The sequence below is a fragment of the Dendrobium catenatum genome, unplaced genomic scaffold, assembly GCF_001605985.2.
Source record: "Dendrobium catenatum unplaced genomic scaffold, ASM160598v2 fragScaff_scaffold_178, whole genome shotgun sequence".
Lineage (NCBI taxonomy): Eukaryota > Viridiplantae > Streptophyta > Magnoliopsida > Asparagales > Orchidaceae > Dendrobium > Dendrobium catenatum.
The window spans coordinates 226,009-248,205 of NW_021318640.1; the positions used below are offsets into that span (position 1 = coordinate 226,009).

Here is a 22,197-nt window from a genome sequence, read left to right on the forward strand (position 1 = left end):
CAGTGCAAAGTTAGGAAGATGAAGCAGCGAAGGGTGCTCTTTATAATATGGAAGTAAGGAAGGTGACCCGATACGACGAAGTACACGTGGCAGTAACACGAAGTCGGCAACGCAGCTTTGTTTCTGCAAACGATAAATAAAAATATTGAATGCGGTGCATTCTACCCACACTTCACTGTTAGTCGGTCACCGCGCGCCACGCGGAAATATTGCCACGTGTTTAGTTATGGTTCGGTGGATGGAAAGTGGTCGGATTTCTGGTGTGAAAAGAGAATGATTTTATTGTATCATTTTCCTTTCAGTCGCTTCAACTAGGAAAGAGAATGTGGGGGGCGGTGGAGGAGAAAGGAGGGAAGTGGGAACGGGGAACCGAGAAAACCATTATTTATGGGCAAGTTTTTGTCAGAAGGTTTTTTAATTGTCATTTGATACTTTCTTAGAAAGATCCATATCCTTCGGAATGATTTTTTATAATGATTTTTGGGTGACTTAATCAGTAAGATTGGGCGTTATGATTACATTAATTACTTAAAATAATCATAATAAGACAATTAATTTTTATTTATCAATTTCCTCGAAAAAATGAAGGATTATTATATCATAGGCTTAACGGTGCGTTTTCCCAAAATCATTTTAAAAACTTTGTATTGAAAATTTTTAATGTAAATTGTATCAACCAAATTTTAAAAATTATCTGATTAATTTAAATATTGGTGATATCTATATTATGTTATTAGTATTTCTCATCCTTATAAATGATGTATTTTTTTAAATTAGGAATGTATTGATATAATATAGTAAACTTAAACTATATGTAATGATTTACATGACGAAAGTTAGAAAAGTCTAGTGGCATAACAACTATCTTCGATCAAGAGTCATTTATTTCTTGTTTTATCGTTTTCTTTGGGGGGGGGGGGGAATTAGAAATCAAGAAGCTCATGATTAATCTTAGTGTTAATATGGAGAGTCGAAATTGATGTATACAACATGCATTGAATGTATAGACAATAACATGCATTGACAATGTTAGTGACAATATGTGACAAAGTTAGTGTGGATGTCACTATAACAAGGCAAAAAAAGATTATAATAATGTTGGTTGGTTGGACGATCATAGTTCAACAATGTTGGTCAATGAATTGCTGTTAGCAAAGGAGGTCAAATGACCGTAGGCAGGTGATAGAGTGCAGAGGATCATAATTTAGCGATGCTAGTCGATTCTTAGTGGGCCTAAGTAGTGGGAGGACTGTTGTGGGGCAATAGTGGTGAGAAGGATGATAGTTGAAAGAAACATAGTTGGGCAACGATGGTTAAAACAATCATAGTAAGATGATGGCAATTGGAGGACCAAGTAGGACAATAGAGGTTGAAGGATCGTAGTCAAGTAAGAGAGGTCAAAGCATCATAGTTATAAAATGAAGGTTGGAGAACTGTAGTCAGGTGATAATTGCAGGAAGAACATAAGTAAGCAATTGTGGTTAGAAGGAGAGTATATGGGTGATGGAAGTCGAAAGGATCATAGTCAAGTAGTCAAACTATGATGGATGGAGGATTGTAGTTAGCTCATAGACGTTGCAGGACTGTAGTTAAGATGAGTTTACAAAAAATTCAGATCTCAAATATTAATGAGACTTTCATTCTCCATATGAAAGAGATCGAACTTGAGTTTGGAGAGATCACTAGGTCTAAATAACTCTAAAGTTATGTTTGAAATTTGATGTTGACAATCAATACCAACTATTACAATCTCCTTACTTTCATTATCTAACATCCATTGCTTGACTTACGTCTGCCAATATGACCATTGTCACAAGATAATTATAATCCATTAACTATCATTTCATCATCATTTAAGTCTTCATCACTATCATTTCATAATCTTCGTTGACTAACACCATCCAATTTTTATTTCAACGTGCTACCACACATTAATAGAAAATATAAATTTGTATTACATATTTTGTACGTTATTTCTCCTTCTTTAATCGAGAGGAAGAGCGAATTCTTGTAATATATATGTACAATTGATCATTTAACCTAAGCCATGGCTCATGATTTTAAATATTTTTTTTGGATTTTTCACATAAAAATTCTTAGGACTACTAAATTATTTTATTGTTATATCTTTGAATGTATTGAATATTCATAAAAATGTAAGACAAAAAATTACATATTTTATAGTATATAATATATATGTGTGTGGCGTGAGAGAGAAATTTAATTTGTACTACACAAATCTCAAAGTAAATTAAAATATTTTTAGTGCAACTTGATATCATTTATATAAGGTCATTCATCCAACAAAAAAAAAAAAAACTCCATTTTCTACTCTAAAACTGCCAGTATCTCATCTTGAACCAAGCTTTATTTCTTAACACCAAAAAAGAATATTTTATCTGTATTCTTTGTCATATTTTTTAAAGTTATTTTTAATTTTATTACTCATTTTGTTTTTTTGTTGTCACAACTTTTTATGTATTTTGATTTTCATTTTTTAATTTGTAGAATAATTGTATTATTCAATATCCTTTAAATTTATATGGAGATTTTATCTTAATTTGTATATTAATTAAATTTATTAATTTTTCATTATTTAAAATGAATAACAAAATTTAAATAAATTAATTATATAAAAATATTAACTTTTAAAAATAATGCATTTATAAATTAAATTAATTTTGAAAAATTAATAGTAAAGAACATACCCTCAAAAAATTGATAAATAACCTACATCTAATAACCAAATTTTCTAATTTTTTTTTCAAAAAAAAAAACAATGATGAATAGTGCGACGTCAAAATTGCGCTATCACATACACGACCAACATCATTGAACCATTGCACTTATTCTAGAGATTTCACAAGCTTATGTCAAAAATAAGTTTCGCCGCACTTAAGCAACGAAGTTGTTTAGAAAATAACTCATTCCTTTTTCAAATCCTTTGTTTTTTATGAGACTTAAGTTTTATTTGGGACTATTTTTTTATTATTTTTTAAAATTGAGTTTTATATAAAAATTTTACTAAAACTTTATTTAAAACAGAACTTTAGTAAAATAAATAAATTTTAATAAGCAGTGCTCGCTTATTCCCTCATGTACAACACCTCCTAGAACGCAACTCTTCCTCGGATTCTGCTCACGATGAGATATTTATAAAGATTATAATTTTAGACAAATATTTCCAAGATTTTGTTCTTAAAATAATGGTTTAATTTAAAGAACAAAAGAATGATCTGCAATCTATTTATAAACTTTGGAAGGGGATAATTGATCTAAGCAAAACAATTTCTATTGGTCCTTTTAGCGGGTCGTACACCACCATAAATAAAATATTTAAAAATCACTGTCATGCCATAAAAATATGATGGATATATCGTTTGGTGGAAATTTAGGGTATGATGAAGATATAGTTGAGATAGAACAGACCATTACTTTTAGTGGAAATTAAATTTATTGAATTATATATATTTTTTTATGTATGTTAAAGAATATTAATTAGTGCTCCTAACACATCTCATGAAACACTAATATCTATGTTATAAAACTTGTAATTCATTTGTAATATATTCATTACACAAGACCAAAACTTATCATTAATCATTGGTCATTTTTTGAATGTTAGAGTGTCTTAATGATGTTAAAATTAAATGATTTGATTAATCGAGACATTCAATTCTTCTAATGTTTTTTTTTTTTTTTTTTAAATTTGAGTTTGAATAGTCATAAATTTAATTTCAAAATTTTCCAAGTCAAAGATTGCATCGAGATTCATGCTTGATCAAGTGGTATTTGCATAGCAGTGTCAAAATGGATTTTTGAGTCCAACTCGGAATTAACCGGATTCAGCTCACTTGACCCGAAGCTGACCCAACTAGATAAAAGAGTCATAAGACTGTACCTAAATAAACCGCGCCCCAACTTGAAATGAGCCAAACTGCTGACTCGTTTAAGTGCGATGGGCGATCGAGCGCAGACGATCTAGCGGGTGAAAGCACAATGAGCGTGATGAGTGCAACGGGCGAGATGGAAGAGTTTTATGTTGCTTTTGGGTTAACTTGAAACCAAAACCCGAAATTACAATCGGATCAAAGTATAAAACTCAAACCTGACTCGTTTTCCAAAAAGGGTGACCTAGGCCTAAAATATTTGGGCCGCACATATTGTATGTTCAATTAAAAAAAAATTGTATGTTTAATGGATAAAAAGAGTGAGACATCAGTGGAATACTGCGTGCTAAAAGAAATGGGCCGCTTACACGGCGAGATAGAGAGTAAAAGGCCCATTTTAGACGGATAGACCGCCATTTCTATGAACATGAAAGTGCCATTACGTTACTGAAATTCACATTAAATTTTTTTTCTCTCTATAATGGCGAGCTTCAAATAGATTAAAAACTAATGTCAAATTGGAAAATCCAGATCCTCTCAATTTACTTGTATTACTATATAATTATTATTTTTTTAATCACACATATTTAAAAAGAGTAATTCAATAATTAAAAATAAATAAATTGATTGACAGAAGAATATTATTTGATTTTGACAAAATATATTTTGAAATCAATGAAAAAAAAAAACATTGACTAAAAGTTTTCCGGAATGAAACCTAAATCGTAATGTAGATTGAAGCTTTTTACAAGTGAATGGAATGACGACGTGAACTTTTTTACAACTTTTTTACAATTAAGAAACTAATTACTTGTTTTCTTTCTAAAATATGATGCTCCAATATTGATAAGTATTTGAACCAACCACACCTCGTAATAGAGATTGTGCCCTAATTCTTTTGAATTTTAAGACAGTCAAATTACTCTTATAAATCTAGAGGACATTAGCATCCTCAAAGATGTTTAACTTAATAAAAAAAATGTTTAACTTTATATCATCTTATGTATCTAAAGATATAATATTGGCTACAATATCAAGTGCATATCTCACCCCAAATCAAAAACTTAGTCACACCCACGGGTGGAACCAGGAAGAGCTTAGGATGGTCTGTCCATCATGAAATCTTTTTTTTTTCTTTGAAGAATAAGAATTTTAATTATTTTGCCCACCTTCAATAAATTCGATTGCACAAATTTTTATTTCATACATAAAATTATGCATTTCATGATTCTATTTTGCTCACCCTCAAAAGAGAGGCAGATTTCGCCCTTGAACTCACACCATCATTTATCAAAATATAGATAGTGTTATGGCATGCATTCTTATATATAACATTACCTCTTATATTCAAACGCCTCAAAAACTAATAATATATCATTAAAAAAATGAAAATAGTATACTGAGCTTAAATCCCACTTATCACTTTATTTGCAATCTACAATCATTAAAAGCCAATCACCAAAATTTCTAGTTATTATGTTTGTATTAGAAGTCATGATATCCCCTTTATATAATAGTGTTGTGTCATGAAACTTTATATAACACGACATAAATTTCTTTGAAACCTTCAACTCAATATTCAAAATGTCCGCAGTATGTATTCTTCTAAATATTGCACTATGCAAGCATTGGTCAGTCCATCAACTAGATATCTCAAGCGCTTTTCTTCACGGCAAACTTCAAGACACCATCTATAATAAAAATCTCCCGGCTTCATCGATCCATCACTTCTCACATATGTTTGCAAATTACACATATGACATTCAAATAACCTCCACCCCCGCCTTATACATTCTCAACCAAACCAAGTATGCAACATATATCCTTCACAAACTTGGTTTAGAAAATTGTAAACTTGCAATATCGCCAGCTTCTGTGAAACCACCCACCATAATCAATGGTAATCAGCCATTCCTCAATCCAGCACTCTATCGCACCATTGTTGGTCTCTTCAATACCTCACCATTACTCATCATGATATCACCTTCGTCACTAACCATCTTTGTCACTTCAGGCACATTCCACTTAACAAGCTTTTTTAGAGGATGAAAAGACTACTCAGATATCTAAAAAGCACTCTCGACATGGACCTTTTGATCACACACAAGCGATCTCACACTTTGAACATTTGCCAATTCAGACTGGGCCTCTCATCCAACTTATTGAAAGTCTACCACTTCATTAGGGATCGAATCAACTGTAACCAAATCTCTGTTCACCACATTCACTCCAACGATCAGCCTGCTTACATTTTCACAAAGGCTCTGCCCACTCTTCATTTTCAACAACTTCGGAGCAAATTAACTCTCAAATATCTATATCCTTAATTTAAGGGGCGATGATAAATTATCTACTGATATGGGATACGTATATGCTCGCAGTCAGCTCTCCACTACTTCCCTCTGCAGCAGAACTCCACTACCCTCTGCTATAGCCAATATTCCTCATTGCCAACTCTTGTACCAAAAGCAACATATAACTACTCTGTTTTATATATACACCTATGTTGCACCTATACACCTATTTATGAGGTGTGTTGTATCTTATACACCGATACACGGATACGCCTCCGATACGCCACTGATACGTGTCAGATACGCGTGTCCGTTGAAAAACATAAAGAAATCCGAAAAAAAAAGACGCGTCGTATTTTCTTCGGTGGCTACGAGCAAGGTTCTCTCAATTCCAAGATGGATTTGAGTCTCTTGATGATATGCTAATATTAGAAATTACTAATCTTTCACTTGATGAGCCTAAATTAGAAGCTATGATATTTATTGAAGATGATATAGAAGTTCAAAGACAAACCACTGAAGAAGCTAATCATATCATTCCTTCTATTGAATAGTTGAAACTTCATGTGCTAGACAACTTATGTTTATGCTTTTGTTGTTCTACTAGACATTTAAAACTTATAGTTTGATATTATAGCTACAAGGCCTACAAATGATGTTGTTATCAATTTTTTTTTTTGTCATGTAAAATAATTATGCTTTGTTGTTTTCTTAATTTATGTATGATTTAATAAATTTTTAATGGTCGTGTTCGCGCCGTTACTCATATCATGTATTTTTAAAGAATTCACAATGTCCTGTAATTCTGTATCGTGTCGTATCCGTGTCGTTGGGTATCCGTATCGGTGCAACATAGATAGTACCTTTATTGTAAAGAGGAAGGTGTGCCTGAAATGAAAATATCTCTGTTATCCTTTTCTTACAAACTCTCTATTTACGGTTTGTTCATGCTGCTTACCAAATTTTTTTTCCCTTAGTGAATTAAGGCATTTTAAACTATTTTATCACTTCATAAATAACATACGGTCCCAATTTAAGAACTTTTTTTTTTCTATTTTATATATATATATATATATTTATATTATAATTAAAATATTAAATATATTCACAAATTCTATTTTACTCACTCTAAAAAAAAGTCTAATTTCGGCCTAGACATTATATACAACATAGTTAATCCAATATTTATTAAAATAATAATTAAAATCAAAATTACAACAAAAATATATAAACAAAACTCAAACTTAATAATCATCATTCTCTTAATCATTATTATCTTACTGTTGAAATTATTTTAACAAATACTTGTTGCAGTTCCAATATTAACACTTCTTTAATCTGATTTTTTTTAAGAAGATAGTATATATATATATATATATAGTACTCTTTTTTTTTTTCTTTTTCTTTTTTCTGCTTTAGATCATGGTTGGGTAGTGATTGTAAATAATTAAACAAAATTATTATTTATTATTTTTGAAGTAAACTCAATTAATTACCGCTTACTTATAGTTAAATTATAATATAATCTCTTGGATAATGAAATCTTCCTACCTTTGCGGATCTGGGGATTTCCCGATAGCTGACTCTCTGGTGCGAGATAATACAACGTCGGAGCTGATCATGCTTTACGTTCATGAATAAATTTGCTATTCTTCTGTTGATTTTGCTGTTTAATTGGCTCTGAAATCTTCCTTATTTTGTTCCGTCAATACAGTCTTAATTAATTAGCTGATTCTCTATTGCTCTGAGATTTTGATTTCTTGGGTATTTTCTTTTCTTTAATGCTGACACTTGCAAGCTCTTATTAATAGATCAATTTAATGAGCTCGTGTTCTTAAATTTATAAAAAAATTTGAAAAAAATAATAGTAGCTAGAGATCATACGTCTTTACAAAATTTATTTGATTAAATGTGAATTTTGGTTTAAGTATTTAAATAAAAAAATTTCAGGATTGACTTTAATTAAGATTACCCATACTCCAAATAATATAACTTTTTTTTAATCTAAGTGTAGTTTCAATAAGATGAACCCAAAGATGTAGAAAGTACCTTAAATTGAATCCTAAACGGCCAAAATCAAACACTCAAATGTATAATCGGAAACTTCACGCAGTTGTCACCAATATGGACTCTTTAAGTTGACACTTGCATTACCAATAAGGTCAATGCAGAACATCACCAACAAAGTTGACGTAAGTTGTCAACAAAATGTTAATATTTTTTGTTGCATAACAACAAGGCCAACACCTGATGTCGACATTAACGATGATACTAATGCTAGCAACAACTGCTACTAATAAGGTCGTTGCCCACAGAAGATATATATAAATGTGAGTGTCCGCCCACATTTGTAATGTTTTCGCCCACTATCGACACTAATGACAACGCTCATTGATACCAATTAAGAATATCGTAACCCACCATTGAACCTAACGTTGATACCCGATATGCCAATAAAATTTTCGTCTGCTAACGTCGTCCTTGCCATTAAGGCTGACACACAGCATTAACAAAACACCAACATGGACTCTTTAAGTTGATACATATATATGTTACCAATAAGGCTAATTTACAATATCACCAATAAGGTTGACGTCAGTTGTCAACAAAATGCTAATATTTACTGTTGACAACAAGGCCGACACTCGATGTCGGCACTAACGCTAATGCTACTGCTAGCAACCACTGCTACTAATAAGGTCGTTGCCCACATAAGATATATATCAATGCGAGTGTCCGCTCACACTTATAATGTCTTCGCCCACTATCGACACTAATGCCAATGCTCATTGATATCAAGAATGTCGTAACCCACATGCCTTATTTATAATCTATGACTTATATTAATAAAATTATCTCATCAAACCTCATAAAATTTTGTTTTCCTTCACTAACTTTTATATAAAATTTTTCATTTCCAATATAAGCTGTCATAAACTTATAATATTACGACAATAAATCCTCCTCACCGCAGTATTCCAGCATGCAACGAGTGGGATTCTAATGGGAGGAAGATGGAACCAACCTTTTTCTTTTTTTTTTTTTCTAATTAAGACATTAATAATTAAATTCCTTTTATATTACTAAATTAAAAAATATATATATTTATAATCTTCACTACAATATCACAAATGTGTTAGGTGCGTAATGCCGGCCACTTTTCTTAATATTTTATGGCTCTTTCTTCACATGCACTAGTCACTGGCCAACCTGGAAGATAAATAAACCAGATCCAATACACAATTTTTTTGATTATTCTCTCTCTCTCTCTCTCTCTCTCTCTCTCTCTCTCTCTCTCTTTTATTACAATTTGTCATATCCTCTTTCTTATTTATTCGCAACTATCTCATCAATATTAATATCACATTGTCAGCTGCAAGAATCAATACAAACTCCATTATTCAAAGCATTTCAAGCAGTACTTGACCTGTAAAAATCTTCCTGTGTATTCCTATTTGATCATATATACAGCTTGTGAAGATCAATTAGAAATTAGAATGCTGAAATTAAAAGAATATATAGGTGAGGTCCACTTGCTCATGCAGTAATTGCAGAACACAGGATTGGAAAACCACTCGATTGTCTAGCTTACAGTGTGCATAACTAGCTACAGGTCACTCGTTGAGAAGGCTTTAATGGATGGCTCATTTAAAGCGTGTGAAACTTTGGTGGCTAGCAAGCTCTATGTCCATCTTCCTCTTTAAATAGGCAAATATATAGTTTGCTATGAAGTTTAATATATTTTTGTGATGTGTTGTGACCTACTTCACTCACGTGTTTTTTTTTTTTTAATTTAAAACAAAATTTAGGGTTTACGAGTTTTATATATTTAAATTTCTATTTTTTTTTTTGGGAAATTAAATTTCTATTGAGAGTTTGATAATTTTGTATTCAATCATTCTTTCAGGACTTGAATAGGGGTGGAACCAACTTTAATTTTAAAGGGGGGCAAATTTATAAGTAAGTGCAGTGATTTTTTATTATTTTTTCATAAATATTCTTTCATCCAAAATTTGTTCTGAAGGTGCTACCTCTCGATCACTATTTGTTCATATCTTTGATCGTTGTATGGTTCGCAAATATGTCGGGGGTCCAAGGGTGCAGCGCCCCATGGCGGGGTTCGACCTAAGGGGGTTTCCGGATGCAGCGCCTCCGAAACAAATTTTGGTTGTAAGGATATTTTTTAATTCTCTTTACTATTTTTCTTTGTATTTGGTTCATTGTTCCCTAACAATAACATCTATATACATTGTGTTAATTTAATTATGTTGGAGCAATTGCCTGAAGTTTAGTATTTTATAACTTTTAGGGGTGGGGAGGGCAATTGACTAAAAATCTTTATAATAAAGACTAAAAAATAATAGAGGAGGACAAATTACGCAAAGAATCGAAATTTTTTTTTTTTTTTTTTTTTTTTTGCTCCCCCTGGGCAGAAGGTGGATCTGCCCTGAACATAAAACTAAAATCAAATAATATCACACGAGTCAAGGTATTTTTGTTTCGATCTATCCAATTTGTTCTTATTTGCAAATGGAAAACATTTTCATTATTGAAATAAAAATATAAAATAAGGTGATTTTTGTCTAAGGAAAATGAAAAAATTCCCACTTAAAAGGGCTGCTATACCAGCCAAACGGCCATTTGAAAGTTTTGAGGGAAATGAAGGTTCTTCTCGTAATGTTTCTTTTTTGCTTCTGCCACTTTAAATAAATAATTTCATGAAAAAGACCAAAGCTTTCAGGGCTTATCATCTTCTGCTATGATTACCCCCCCAAAAAAAAACTTCTGCTATGATATTTTCATCATTGAGTGCTAATCTTCTATGAGATACCTATAAATAGAAGAGAACTTAGAGGTCATACCCAATCAATGATGGGAATATGATGTGTGCTAGCTAGGTGTAGTTAATGTAGAAAAGAGGACAAACTTCAAATAGAAACTTTCATGAAAAAAAGAGTTTACCTAGGTTTGAAGTATTGGGCGCATCTCTATCAACTTCCATAATTTGATAGGGGATCACAATGCCAATATTAACTCTAAAAACTTCTATACTCCATACGGGTGGTATACAACGGTGAAAATTATTGCATATATAAATCTATAGTTGCGGTTTACAAACCACTGCTATAGAAACGTTATATTTTTGTTATGTATGTGATATATCCGATGATTGAACCACAGAAGCGATAAAGTTCGTTGGAACTTCTCAAGATGTGTGACTGGATAGTGCTAAAGAGAGACTCAGGTTTCGTTTGGGACAGCTTTCTTGATACTTCTTAAAGTAGTTTTTTAGTAGACAAGTTTTAATTTTTAAATTAGAATGTTATTTTAAGAAGCAATAAACAAAACCGTCTCAAATGAAGCCTAAATGTATAAGTGAATCTGAGGTTTGGCTGACTTTAGAACTTCGACATAAAATAATCTCGATCATATCCAGATAAGCTCTTTAAGATATTCTATGTTTTTTAGTTTAAGATGATTACTTAACATATTTTTATAAAATTAATGGCTAAGGGCATCTTCAATCGAAAAATCTATTTTCCACTCTAAAATGCATGTAGTAAAACTTCATAATATCGTAATTCATCTCCAATTAAACTGCATATCTTTCTTCTTTCGCACACTTCCTACGAAGATAACCACCTTTCTCCTCTTTCACGCTCTTATCTCCTCTTTCGTGCTCTCCTTCTGCAAATTCTGCAACTCAATTTTTTTTGCTTAGGTGAACAGTTCGATGCCAATATTGGTGTCGGACTGTTCACCTACCAAATTTTGGCGAGAGATTTGGAGTTCGAATTCAGCGAACCACGAACGGCATATAGTGGCATGCAGTTCGGTTGGACATGATCTAAAGAACATCATCAATTATTTTAAAAGAAAAAAAACAACAACATATGTAGTCACGTTTATCAAAAAACGACTATCAATGAGTTTATCCAACTTTAAAAGAAAGACTAATTTAGCCCCTACATATGAATCCGGTGATTTTAAAATCTATGCATATTTTTTTCTTGGATTGGACAAGTGGCGTACTTCTGTAGTTCTCCTAACAGAAGTTAGAATCCTGTCAACTATCAATTTCGCTTTCAATGCAATAAATTCCTCTACTTTTATTGTTAAACTTGCTCTGCTTTTCTCCCGCTTATAAAATGACTCTTTGCCTTGCCATCTTCAGCAACTCAGTGAAAAAATAAACAGATAGATAGATAGAGAGAGAGAGTAATGGAGAGCAGAAGCATTTTGCCTGGCGCTAAACAGTTAGCCACACTTCATCTTTTAGTGGTGATTTTGAGCTTCTGCTTCTGCTCTCAAATCCAAGCCTTTGCTGTCAACCGAACGTCGAAGCCTATAGTTCCTGCTGTAATTTTGTTTGGTGACTCAATAGTTGATCCTGGAAATAACAATGCGATTAAAACTATTGTGAAGTGTAATTTTCCTCCATATGGGAAGGATTTCATCGGCCATGTACCTACTGGCAGATTTTGCAATGGCAAGATACCTGGTGACCTTATAGGTACTTTCCTCACGCACCTTATTCATATATATTTATTGAGTACTCATAAGATTCTTATATATATGTGCTACTTAGGGTATATACGAGATTTTTTTTTGCAGATGATTTTGTTTTATTACAGAGAATGAGCCTTTTACAGTAAAATTATTTTCATTGGTTGGAGTAGTTTCAGTAAGAGATAAGATTAGAAAGAGTTGCTGTAGATGATTTTGTCAAATAAAATATCAATCTTCTAATGACCTGATTAGTAGAATAGATATGTCATATCTTACTTATATATGTTAGCAACAGTAGAGATAGACCTAAAAAGATTTGGTTATAAAGTATTAGAAATATCGGTTCATGTTAGATTTAAATGATAATTTTATTCTACATAAGAAACATTGAAGAAAATTGATTTATGTAGCCGACTTTGTTTTTCTGAAGTGAGGGATTTAGTTTATCTCATTAGCTCAAATGCTTATGAAAAAGAGAGATTATTATGATTTACGCGCAGTCACTGGACCGTTCGGATGTCAATTAGGACGTGCCATTTCACCTCATACACAATGATAACGCAGCGTATTTGTGTCGTAATGCGTCTTAATTGGCCTCCGGATGATGTAGAGTTACTGCACGTAATAATTTTGTCTTAAAAAATAGAGGGAGTGAGGCCCACCGATCCCATTGATACAGTTGATTTTTTTTTTTAATTATCAATTTCGAATTTTGATGGCAATTAACTGCACTAACAAAATGTCAGTGCGATCAAAAGTTTTGCAAAAAAAAGGGTGTTCCTCTTTAATGAAGCAGAGGTGGCCGCTTCTGTAAATATTGTGCGCCAGCTGTGTACGATAATGAGCTAAATGACGAACATGTCGGTGTGAGCAGAGAAGGGACAGGAGCACACCGCTCAATTAAATTTGCAAATTTTTTTTTTTAATAATAAAGAGGAGCTGCATGGCTAGCTAAATTAGTTATTATTTTTATTCCCATGCCTCATAACTCAATGGTACTGAATCTACTTGATTTATGATTTATAGCTGAAGAAACAAAACTACTACGTGACATGTAGCGTTAATCAGGATATTTTGAATGTATTAAATTTCGTTATGAACAGTTTTCTAATTTTTTAATTAGAATTTTTTTTTATAAAATAATAAAAAAACTGTGCAGGTTTAATATTTTTGAAAAAAAAAAAGTTTATTTGGTTTATTGATCAGTTTTATTAATTTGTCTGAAATTTCATCAGCCTCAAGTCTGGGAGTGAAGGATACAGTGCCAGCTTATGTCGGCCAAAAGCTAGGAGCTGAAGACCTACTCACTGGAGTCAGCTTCGCTTCCGGAGCCACTGGCTACGATCCCTTGACCCCTGTTATTGCAGTACCTTCTCTCTCTCTCCCTCCTCATCCACTTCAATGCTAGCTTTTAATTCTCTATCTAACAAAAATTAAGCATATCAATGGTGATTGAGAATCTTCAACCTATGTTTGAATTTTTTTTCATGCGGTACAATCTCTTAAGTGGGCAAAATTATTAGGTACAGAGTGCGGACGGGAGAACCGTCTGCACACTAGTATAAAACAGTGTTCGGTACCGTTCGGTACCACTCGGTACCGCTGGGTACCGCTCGGTACTCTGTGTCTGTGCAGACGGTTCTTACCCCGTCTGCACTCCGCACCTAATAATTTTTCCTTAAGTGGAAAGAAAATAACTGCGAGTCTTGTACCTGTCAGACTAATTGCTCGTAGGCCAAGCATCTCCTAATGGAGAGATTATTCCATGCGGACACCGGACGGGAGAACCGTCCGGTTATGTTTGGTACTGAGCTCGGTACCGAGCTCTGTACAGAGCGCGATACATTTTAGGGCGACATGACGCATTTTTATTAGTCTCCGGACTCCGCATAGAATAATTTGCCCTCCTAATTAATGGGGTGGCAGCGGATAGATACTCCGCCCCCAAAAAGAATTAAAAAAAAAACACACAATTATATTGGGGCATCAATGTTATCTGAATTTTGTTATTTATTTGTTGGAGTTAATATTAAAATCATTAAAATTTATTTAGATTATGCTATGTTTAGAAATATGTTAAGAAAGGTAGGGATAGGCCTAAAAAGAATTGATTAGAAAATATTACGAATGACCTTTTTTTATTAGATTTAAACAAGAATTTGACTTTTAATAGAACACAATGGAGAAAAAGGATTCATGTTGCCAACCCCACGTAGTGAGATAAAGGCTTGTTGTTGTTGTATGCTATCTTTGGAAAAGTTTTCTTGCTATCAGTTTTTCAGAAATCAGAGTTAATTTCATATTTTTATCACCGTTTATATTTTCTTCTCATATAATTAAAGAGATGTTCATAAAAAAAATTGCATAAATTCAGCAATATAAGAAACCAAGAACATTTCACTAATATTGTTAAAGAAATAATTTTGATTTTATTTTATTTATTGGCTTTGTTAATTATATATCGATGATGAAGTAACAATTATATGGTAATTAATAAATGAATGCAGTCGGCGATATCGATGCCGGATCAGCTAAAACTATTCGCAGAATACAAAGAGAAGATAAAGGAGATCGCCGGAGAAGAGAGGGCTAATAGCATAATAGCGGAGAGTCTCTACGTAGTGTGCTCCGGCTCCGACGATCTCGCCAACACCTATTTCATCACCCCGTTCCGCCAGGCCCATTACGACGTGCCCTCCTATGTCAATTTGCTCATCGGCTACTCTTCCCAATTCATCCAGGTAAATTAAACACACTTCTCTCTCTCTCTCTGAGATTTTACGGGAATATTATTTTTTAAATATTATAAGTTGTTATACAAAAAAAAAAATTAATGTCACTTTGACCTATCCGAGAAGCCAAGAGTCGAAGTCTTTGAAACTATCATCTACAAATCATGTTGCATGTAAATCTGAATGCTTTAAATGAATATAAAATTATTGTTTAATAGTTTGGCAATATATTAGACTACCATTTTTCTACAAAGCAGAAAAGTGGATTATATATATATATATATAAAGAAAGGTCAAATGCTTTCTTAAAGATATCACTCATTAATCGCTTAATCGCTCTTGTTAAATATAATTTCAAAATATATAAATTTTTAGAAAGCAGTATTCAAATAAAATTGTTATTATAGTCTGAAAAATAAAACAGTGAGAAAGTTGTCCTAAACAACCCTTACAATCTCTTGAGAGGACGACTGAAATGTTTTATAAAGTTTATTGAAAAATTACTTTGAGAAAAATTAATTTAGCAATTATGGTCATAAGAAGTAGTGCTCCATCACAGAAATTTTTAAAAAAATAATAAGAAATCAATAGCCAAAATAAAATTATTATTATTGTCTGAAAAATAAAATAATAAGAAACATGTCTCAAATAGAAGAAATTATTCTATGTGGAGTCCGGACGAAAAGTTTTCATTCGAACTGTGAGTGTACACAATATTTATACACACTGTGTACAAAAAAAATCAAATTGTGTACAAATTAAATTATACAGTGTACTGTGTATACACATAGTAAAGATGGGAACTTCCCGCTCAAACTCTACACAAAATAATTTCTTCTCAAATAGACCCTTAATGACATCGACATAGCAATAGGAAAATTTAAAAATTGCACATGTATATCATCGTGCAAAACAGTAAAAAGTAGCTTAGGCCTACATGTTAGCTAGAGATTGCACCATAAACAACAAGAAGATATTTCAACTTCCATAAATGTGAGCAATAACCAATATTTAGTACAATTTTCTCATCAAATTTTAATAGAGATATTTAGTACCCTTTCTGTTCTATCTTTACAAAATCTTTTAGTAAATTAGAAAATTTAGTGATGTACGTATCAATGCTCTTTCCCTTTCTCTCTCACATCAATTACTTATTAATTTAGTTGATGCATTATAAATATGGTTGGTTTCTTCTTTAATCTATGACCGAAACAGACCATTTTCATTAAATAAAAAGAGAGAACGGACAATAATTGATAGCTGGTTTATATAAATCTTTCTCCCAACTTCCAACAAACAACAATAATGTTAGCTAACGCTAATGCTTAAGTGTGGATAAATCATATATCATAAATTATTTATAATTCATTTTATATTAATTGTTTAAACTTTGATAGTTTTAAATTAATTAAGAACTCATTTGGTTGCTTGTAAATGAATTATATATTTTAGAGATTAATAATTTTATTTTTAATTTGTTTAACATATTCAGCATTTAAATTTTTTTAATAATTTAAAACACATTTATTAAAAAATTTTAAATATTCAAATAAATTTAAGGAAAAACATATTAACAGAAAAATCAGAGAAATTTTGTTTCTTGCTAGTTGCTAGGAGTATAATCTAATAATTTTAAAATTTTCTCCCTTTTTATTTTTTGGAATTTGCATTGGCAGTTTATTTTTTTATTATAGCTTTAATATAAAAAAATTGCAACAGAGATTTAACTCAATATTATATTAATTGAGTTGAAGGTAGGTAATAAATCAGAAATATTAAAATAGCATGTTCTAGTAATATTATTTTATCAGTATTCTTATTAAAATATATAATTAAATCATAATTTTATGATATTTTTATGTATTTCAAAATATAAATTTATAATATTTAAAAACAGCATCAGTCAGAGAAAATTAAAATAATAATTAAAAATTTATGTCAAACAAACCAGTATTTGTAATAATAAATTATATTAAACATACATTGTAATCAAGCCAATTAGAAAAAAATAATAATGTAAAGAAATAATAAAACATAAAATATGCTCTGGCTGACAGAGATTAGAGTGAAAAGCACAGGAGGTGGTAGGTGAAATAATTATTCAGTAACTTTCATACATAATAATTATCAGCATTAGATTAAAAAAATAAATAGTGATATTTGGGATCCTTTCAAGCAAGTTATGTCCATTCATTTTAAATCAAATCCAACACATAGCATCTGTTTGTGATGACTTCAAACTTTCTATAAAGTTGATTATAAAATTGTTGTTAGAAAAATAATTTAAGCTTTAAAATAACTTTTGAATTTTTTTTTTGAAATTGTTGTTGAAAAAGAGCGTTTAAAACCAAAAATAATAAAGCTTATGGCTTCGTTTGAGACGGCTTTCTTAATGCCTCATAAAATAGCTTTTTAGTATAAATTTTTTAATTTTTTTACTAAAATGCTGCTTTATGAAGCAATAAGAAAGCCATCTCAAATCAAGCCTAAATTACCACAAGTAAAACTTTAGGCTTCATTTGGGAAGAATTTTTTTATTACTTCTTACGCAGAATTTTCATACAAAATTTTAAATTTTTGTACTAGAACTCTCTTTTAAAAAGCAATAAAAAAAGTCATCCCAAACGAAGACTTAATTATTTTGATTATAAAAAATAACTTTCAATGACAGTAACTTTAACAGAAAAAGTGAGAAAATAGGAAAAAAACTGTTAAACAAAAAAAAATATTTTTATTTAAAAATAAAATAATGAAAAAATTATCTCTAGCAGACTCTTAATTAAAAATTAAATCATAATATTCTGAGCTAATTTTTTTTCCCAGATCCTAATACTACTTTTTTTCTTCCCAGAAATTATACCAAATGGGGGCGCGTAAAATAGCGTATGTGGGGCTTCCTCCTATAGGCTGCCTACCTTCACAGAGAACTCTTGGAGGAGGTCCTTTAAGAGAATGTGTGCCAATTCGGAATGAGGCAGCGATGCTTTATAATTCGAAAATTAACGCAGAGATCAACAGACTTGGCAGGATTTTCAAAGGCACTAAACTGATCTATCTGGATATCTACACTATAATTCTGGACCTTGTTCAGAGACCCTCAGTTTATGGTAACTACACTTTTAACTCTTTCTCAATGCTTCTAAAACTTTTTAGTTATCATTTTAATTATGCTCTCTTATAGACATAGGTTTTTGTTGTGACGATTTTTTTATTACTTCTTAAAGTAAATTTTTAGTAAAAAAATTATTTTTTTATATTAAAAAATTGCTTTAAGAAAAAAAAAACCGTTCCAAACGAAGACATAGTCATTCAAATCCTTTTCAACTAAATGCTAACATAAAATAGAATGTAACATTTAACATCTTTTTTAGCATTTATTTAAAATAGTTTTTTTGACTATTTTCTGGTAAGAAAATAATTTGTGAAAAATAATGTATGTTTGGTAGATAACTTTTAATTTCAATCTTTTTTTTTTTTAATTTTGCCTTTAAAAACTATTTTTGAAGAACCATTTTTGAAACTGTATATTGGTTTGATACGACTTTTTACTACTTCTTCAAACAGTTTTTTAATACAAAAAAAGCTCTTAAAAACTATTTTAAGAAGCAGTAAAAAAGCTATCTCAAACAAAGCCTTCAGCTAAGAGATGAGCATGCAGAAGTAAAGTAAAATAAAAAAAGACAAACAGCCCAAATGAAACATTAAGCTCTCAGTTTAATGGAATTTCCATTGTTTTATTTTTCTTCTTCCACTCATTGAAAGAGAAAATTCACAATATCTACTTTGGTATGTATAATGTCCTATTTGCTAAAATAAGATACTCCCCCATAAAATTTTGAAAGTTTCTGATTTTTCTTTAGAAGGCAAAAGTGATACCATGTGACCAATTTTTTCTTATTGCAAACTCCAGAAAGAGCAAATTCATGAAGTAAAATACAACAGTGCGATATCACTTTGTTCGCCTGGCCACATACACTAAATGCTTGGCTCCATTCACGTATATTAATGGTGGCAACTAATTCCTTACTTTCCTGATTTGAAAGTTAAACCAACTGAGCCTATGCTTCTGCTGTGCTTTAAATGCAGTTGCAGGTTCTTAGAATCCATAGCCATACACCATTCAATATTGCAACCTTTAAAATAAAAAAATATATTATAGCTATCATGTTCACGATGGCATTTATACCATATGTCCATTTCATAAATAGAATACTAACTCTTTCAATAAAAAAATGTATATCTTCTCTAAGCCTTTTGCTGTTAGGAAAATAGAAAACCTTAATGAAAGTATTAAAACAAGTTGAATATTCTTTTTATTTAGAGGTAGTATAAACTTTTATATAGGGTATTTAATCATATATTATACTATTTTTATTCTGATTCAATTTTCTCTTTTTATATGCAACCACACTTCTCTCTTAGTAAAAGGCATGATTAAATCCACCGATGTTTAGTTTGGTTGGTAGGCGAGTACGGTTGGGAACAACCCAACCCATGCTCGATTCCCCTCGAGAGGCAGCGCTTCTTAAGTGGGGTTCAATGAAGTGAGGGTCAGGAGGCTTCAGGGGTGGGTGCCTATTCTAGGTCAATCGAGGATTAGTCACGCCGTCAATCGCTCTTTTGAGGGTGGCAGCTTGCTATGGTGCATAACCCGTTCCAAAAAAAAAAGGCATGATTATATTTTTAGTAAATAAGTTCGACTTTTATCATAGTCCAATTAACCCAAATTTGACCTATTCATTTATTAAACAAGTTAAGCAGGTCGATTTGAACTTTTTTGAATTAGATATATAGATTGGGTCATTTATTGACATCCCTAGCTGCAGGTTCCCTACCTGTATGGGGATGGAGGCATTCTGATAAGCATTTAAAGTAATCACACTTCAGTAATAAAGTAGTGGAGGTTCGCCAACATAAGAAAAACAAAATGCTTCATAGCTTCAAAATTTAGCTTTCACATTTATTTTAGTTTTTTTCTACAAAGCAGTTCTGTTCCTTTTCTAAATAGTTTTTTAATGGCTATTATGATTGCAGGATTTGAGGTCTCAAATAAAGGTTGCTGTGGCACGGGAGCTATAGAGGTTTCAGTACTGTGCAATCCGAAGCTACCAACATGCCCAGACGATTCCAAATACGTATTTTGGGATAGCTATCACCCCACAGAAGGAGCTTATAGAATCATAGTAGATTATCTTATTCAACGGTACCTTAAATATTTGAACTAAATAATATATATGTAAATACATCATAAATATTATTTTTATGATGTAAAGTAGGAAGGAGGATTGAATGATCTTTGAATGTATTTTCGCAAATTTTTATTTTGGTATGGATGGAATAAATAATATGTTATTTTGTCAATGTGATATGGGGAAAAAGTGGTTAATTAGTTTGATAATGAAGATCATTTAAGCGCTTAAGTAGGCTTATTAATTATTCTCCCTACGCTAAGTAGTTTTATAATGGTGTTGTGTCTCCATTTTGATCTCCTTTGATTTGCTTGTTTGTTACTTTGCCTATCTGTGGGATTCTCTGCTTTTTGTTCTATTATTATTGTTATTTTATTTATTTGCTCCTACTTCTTCCTTGTGAATTACACAAGGACATTAATTGCATTCTTATTGTTTTTTTTTTATTATTATTCTTATTGCTTAGCTTTTTAGTATAAAAATTTTAATTTTTGTATGAAAAAATTACTTTAAGAAGCAGTGAGAAAGCCGGACCAAACAAAGCCTCTAAAGTAGCTTTTTTGTGCAAATAATTCTTATACTAAAAATTTTTGTAATAAAAATATGCTATAAAAAGCAGTAAAAAAGCTGTTCCAAACAAAGCCTAAGACATTCTTAAGCTAGGTGATTCATCATGTTAGTTTTCTACTCTTATGACCAACTGATAAGAACAAGTGATAAGTAGCTACAGTTATGGATAAGTCAGCTCATTGCTTGAAGTGCCTTGCTCCATATGAATTGTTCCACTTTCTTTGTGTTGCGTCATATTCTCTTCTTGCAGTCGTTGGATCCCTACATTTATCATCCTCGCCATTCATTCATAACTAACTTAATTATCTTATATAGTTTTTCAGATATATACATATATGTGTTCAGTTTTTCCAGCATTGGGAAAATTAATGAATATCCATAGTAATAATACCTTTGCATTCCAATTCTTCTATTTGCATTTTCAATTTTGTTTTCACTGCAAATTATGAAGTTCTTCATGGTAGCAGAGCACTCAAGGGGTTTTTTTTTTCTGCTCCGTTATGGCTGATTCTCCAACAACTTCCTCCTCTCTCAATATTCTCATCACCATTAGTGAAGTCTCTACACCTCAACTCAAGTTCTTCATGTATATTGTTAAGAACTTGGTTAATGTTCAATTAACTGTTAAAAATAATCCTGTTTGGAAGGCTCAACTGCTCAAACTATTTACAGCAAACAGATTTAAAGATTGTCTCACTGGTTCCAGTTCCAACCCTCCTAAACATATGTTCTTGTCTGATAGTTCAGTAGCCCTTAATGTAATATCAAAATCTGCTCCAGGATCGTCCAGGACGATCTGGGATCGTCCTGAGACGATCAGTTGAGAATTTGCTCCAGAATTTACCCAGATTTGCTCAAGGTGATTTTGCATTTGATGATTCATAGTAGCTCTGGTTTGTTCTGTGTGTTGGTGTTTGAGTTGAAATAATTTGGAAGATTTAGTTCAGTAAGCAAATTCCAAAGCCAGATCCTGGTCAGTCAGTCTGTTCGTTTCCGTGTCGAGACCCGATGC

At 31.6% G+C, this 22,197-nt stretch overlaps 1 protein-coding gene across 1 annotated transcript; it reads left to right on the forward strand.

The window, feature by feature from the left end:
* Window positions 1-12,348: 12,348 nt before the first annotated feature.
* LOC110112168 (GDSL esterase/lipase EXL3) lies at window positions 12,349-20,821 on the forward strand. The gene is made up of 5 exons (XM_020844278.2): window positions 12,349-12,698; window positions 13,930-14,060; window positions 15,202-15,435; window positions 18,278-18,533; window positions 20,461-20,821. The coding sequence occupies exons 1-5, from the start codon at window positions 12,407-12,409 to the stop codon at window positions 20,649-20,651; spliced, it is 1,104 nt and encodes a 367-aa protein (XP_020699937.1). The 5' UTR covers window positions 12,349-12,406; the 3' UTR covers window positions 20,652-20,821.
* Window positions 20,822-22,197: the final 1,376 nt, after the last annotated feature.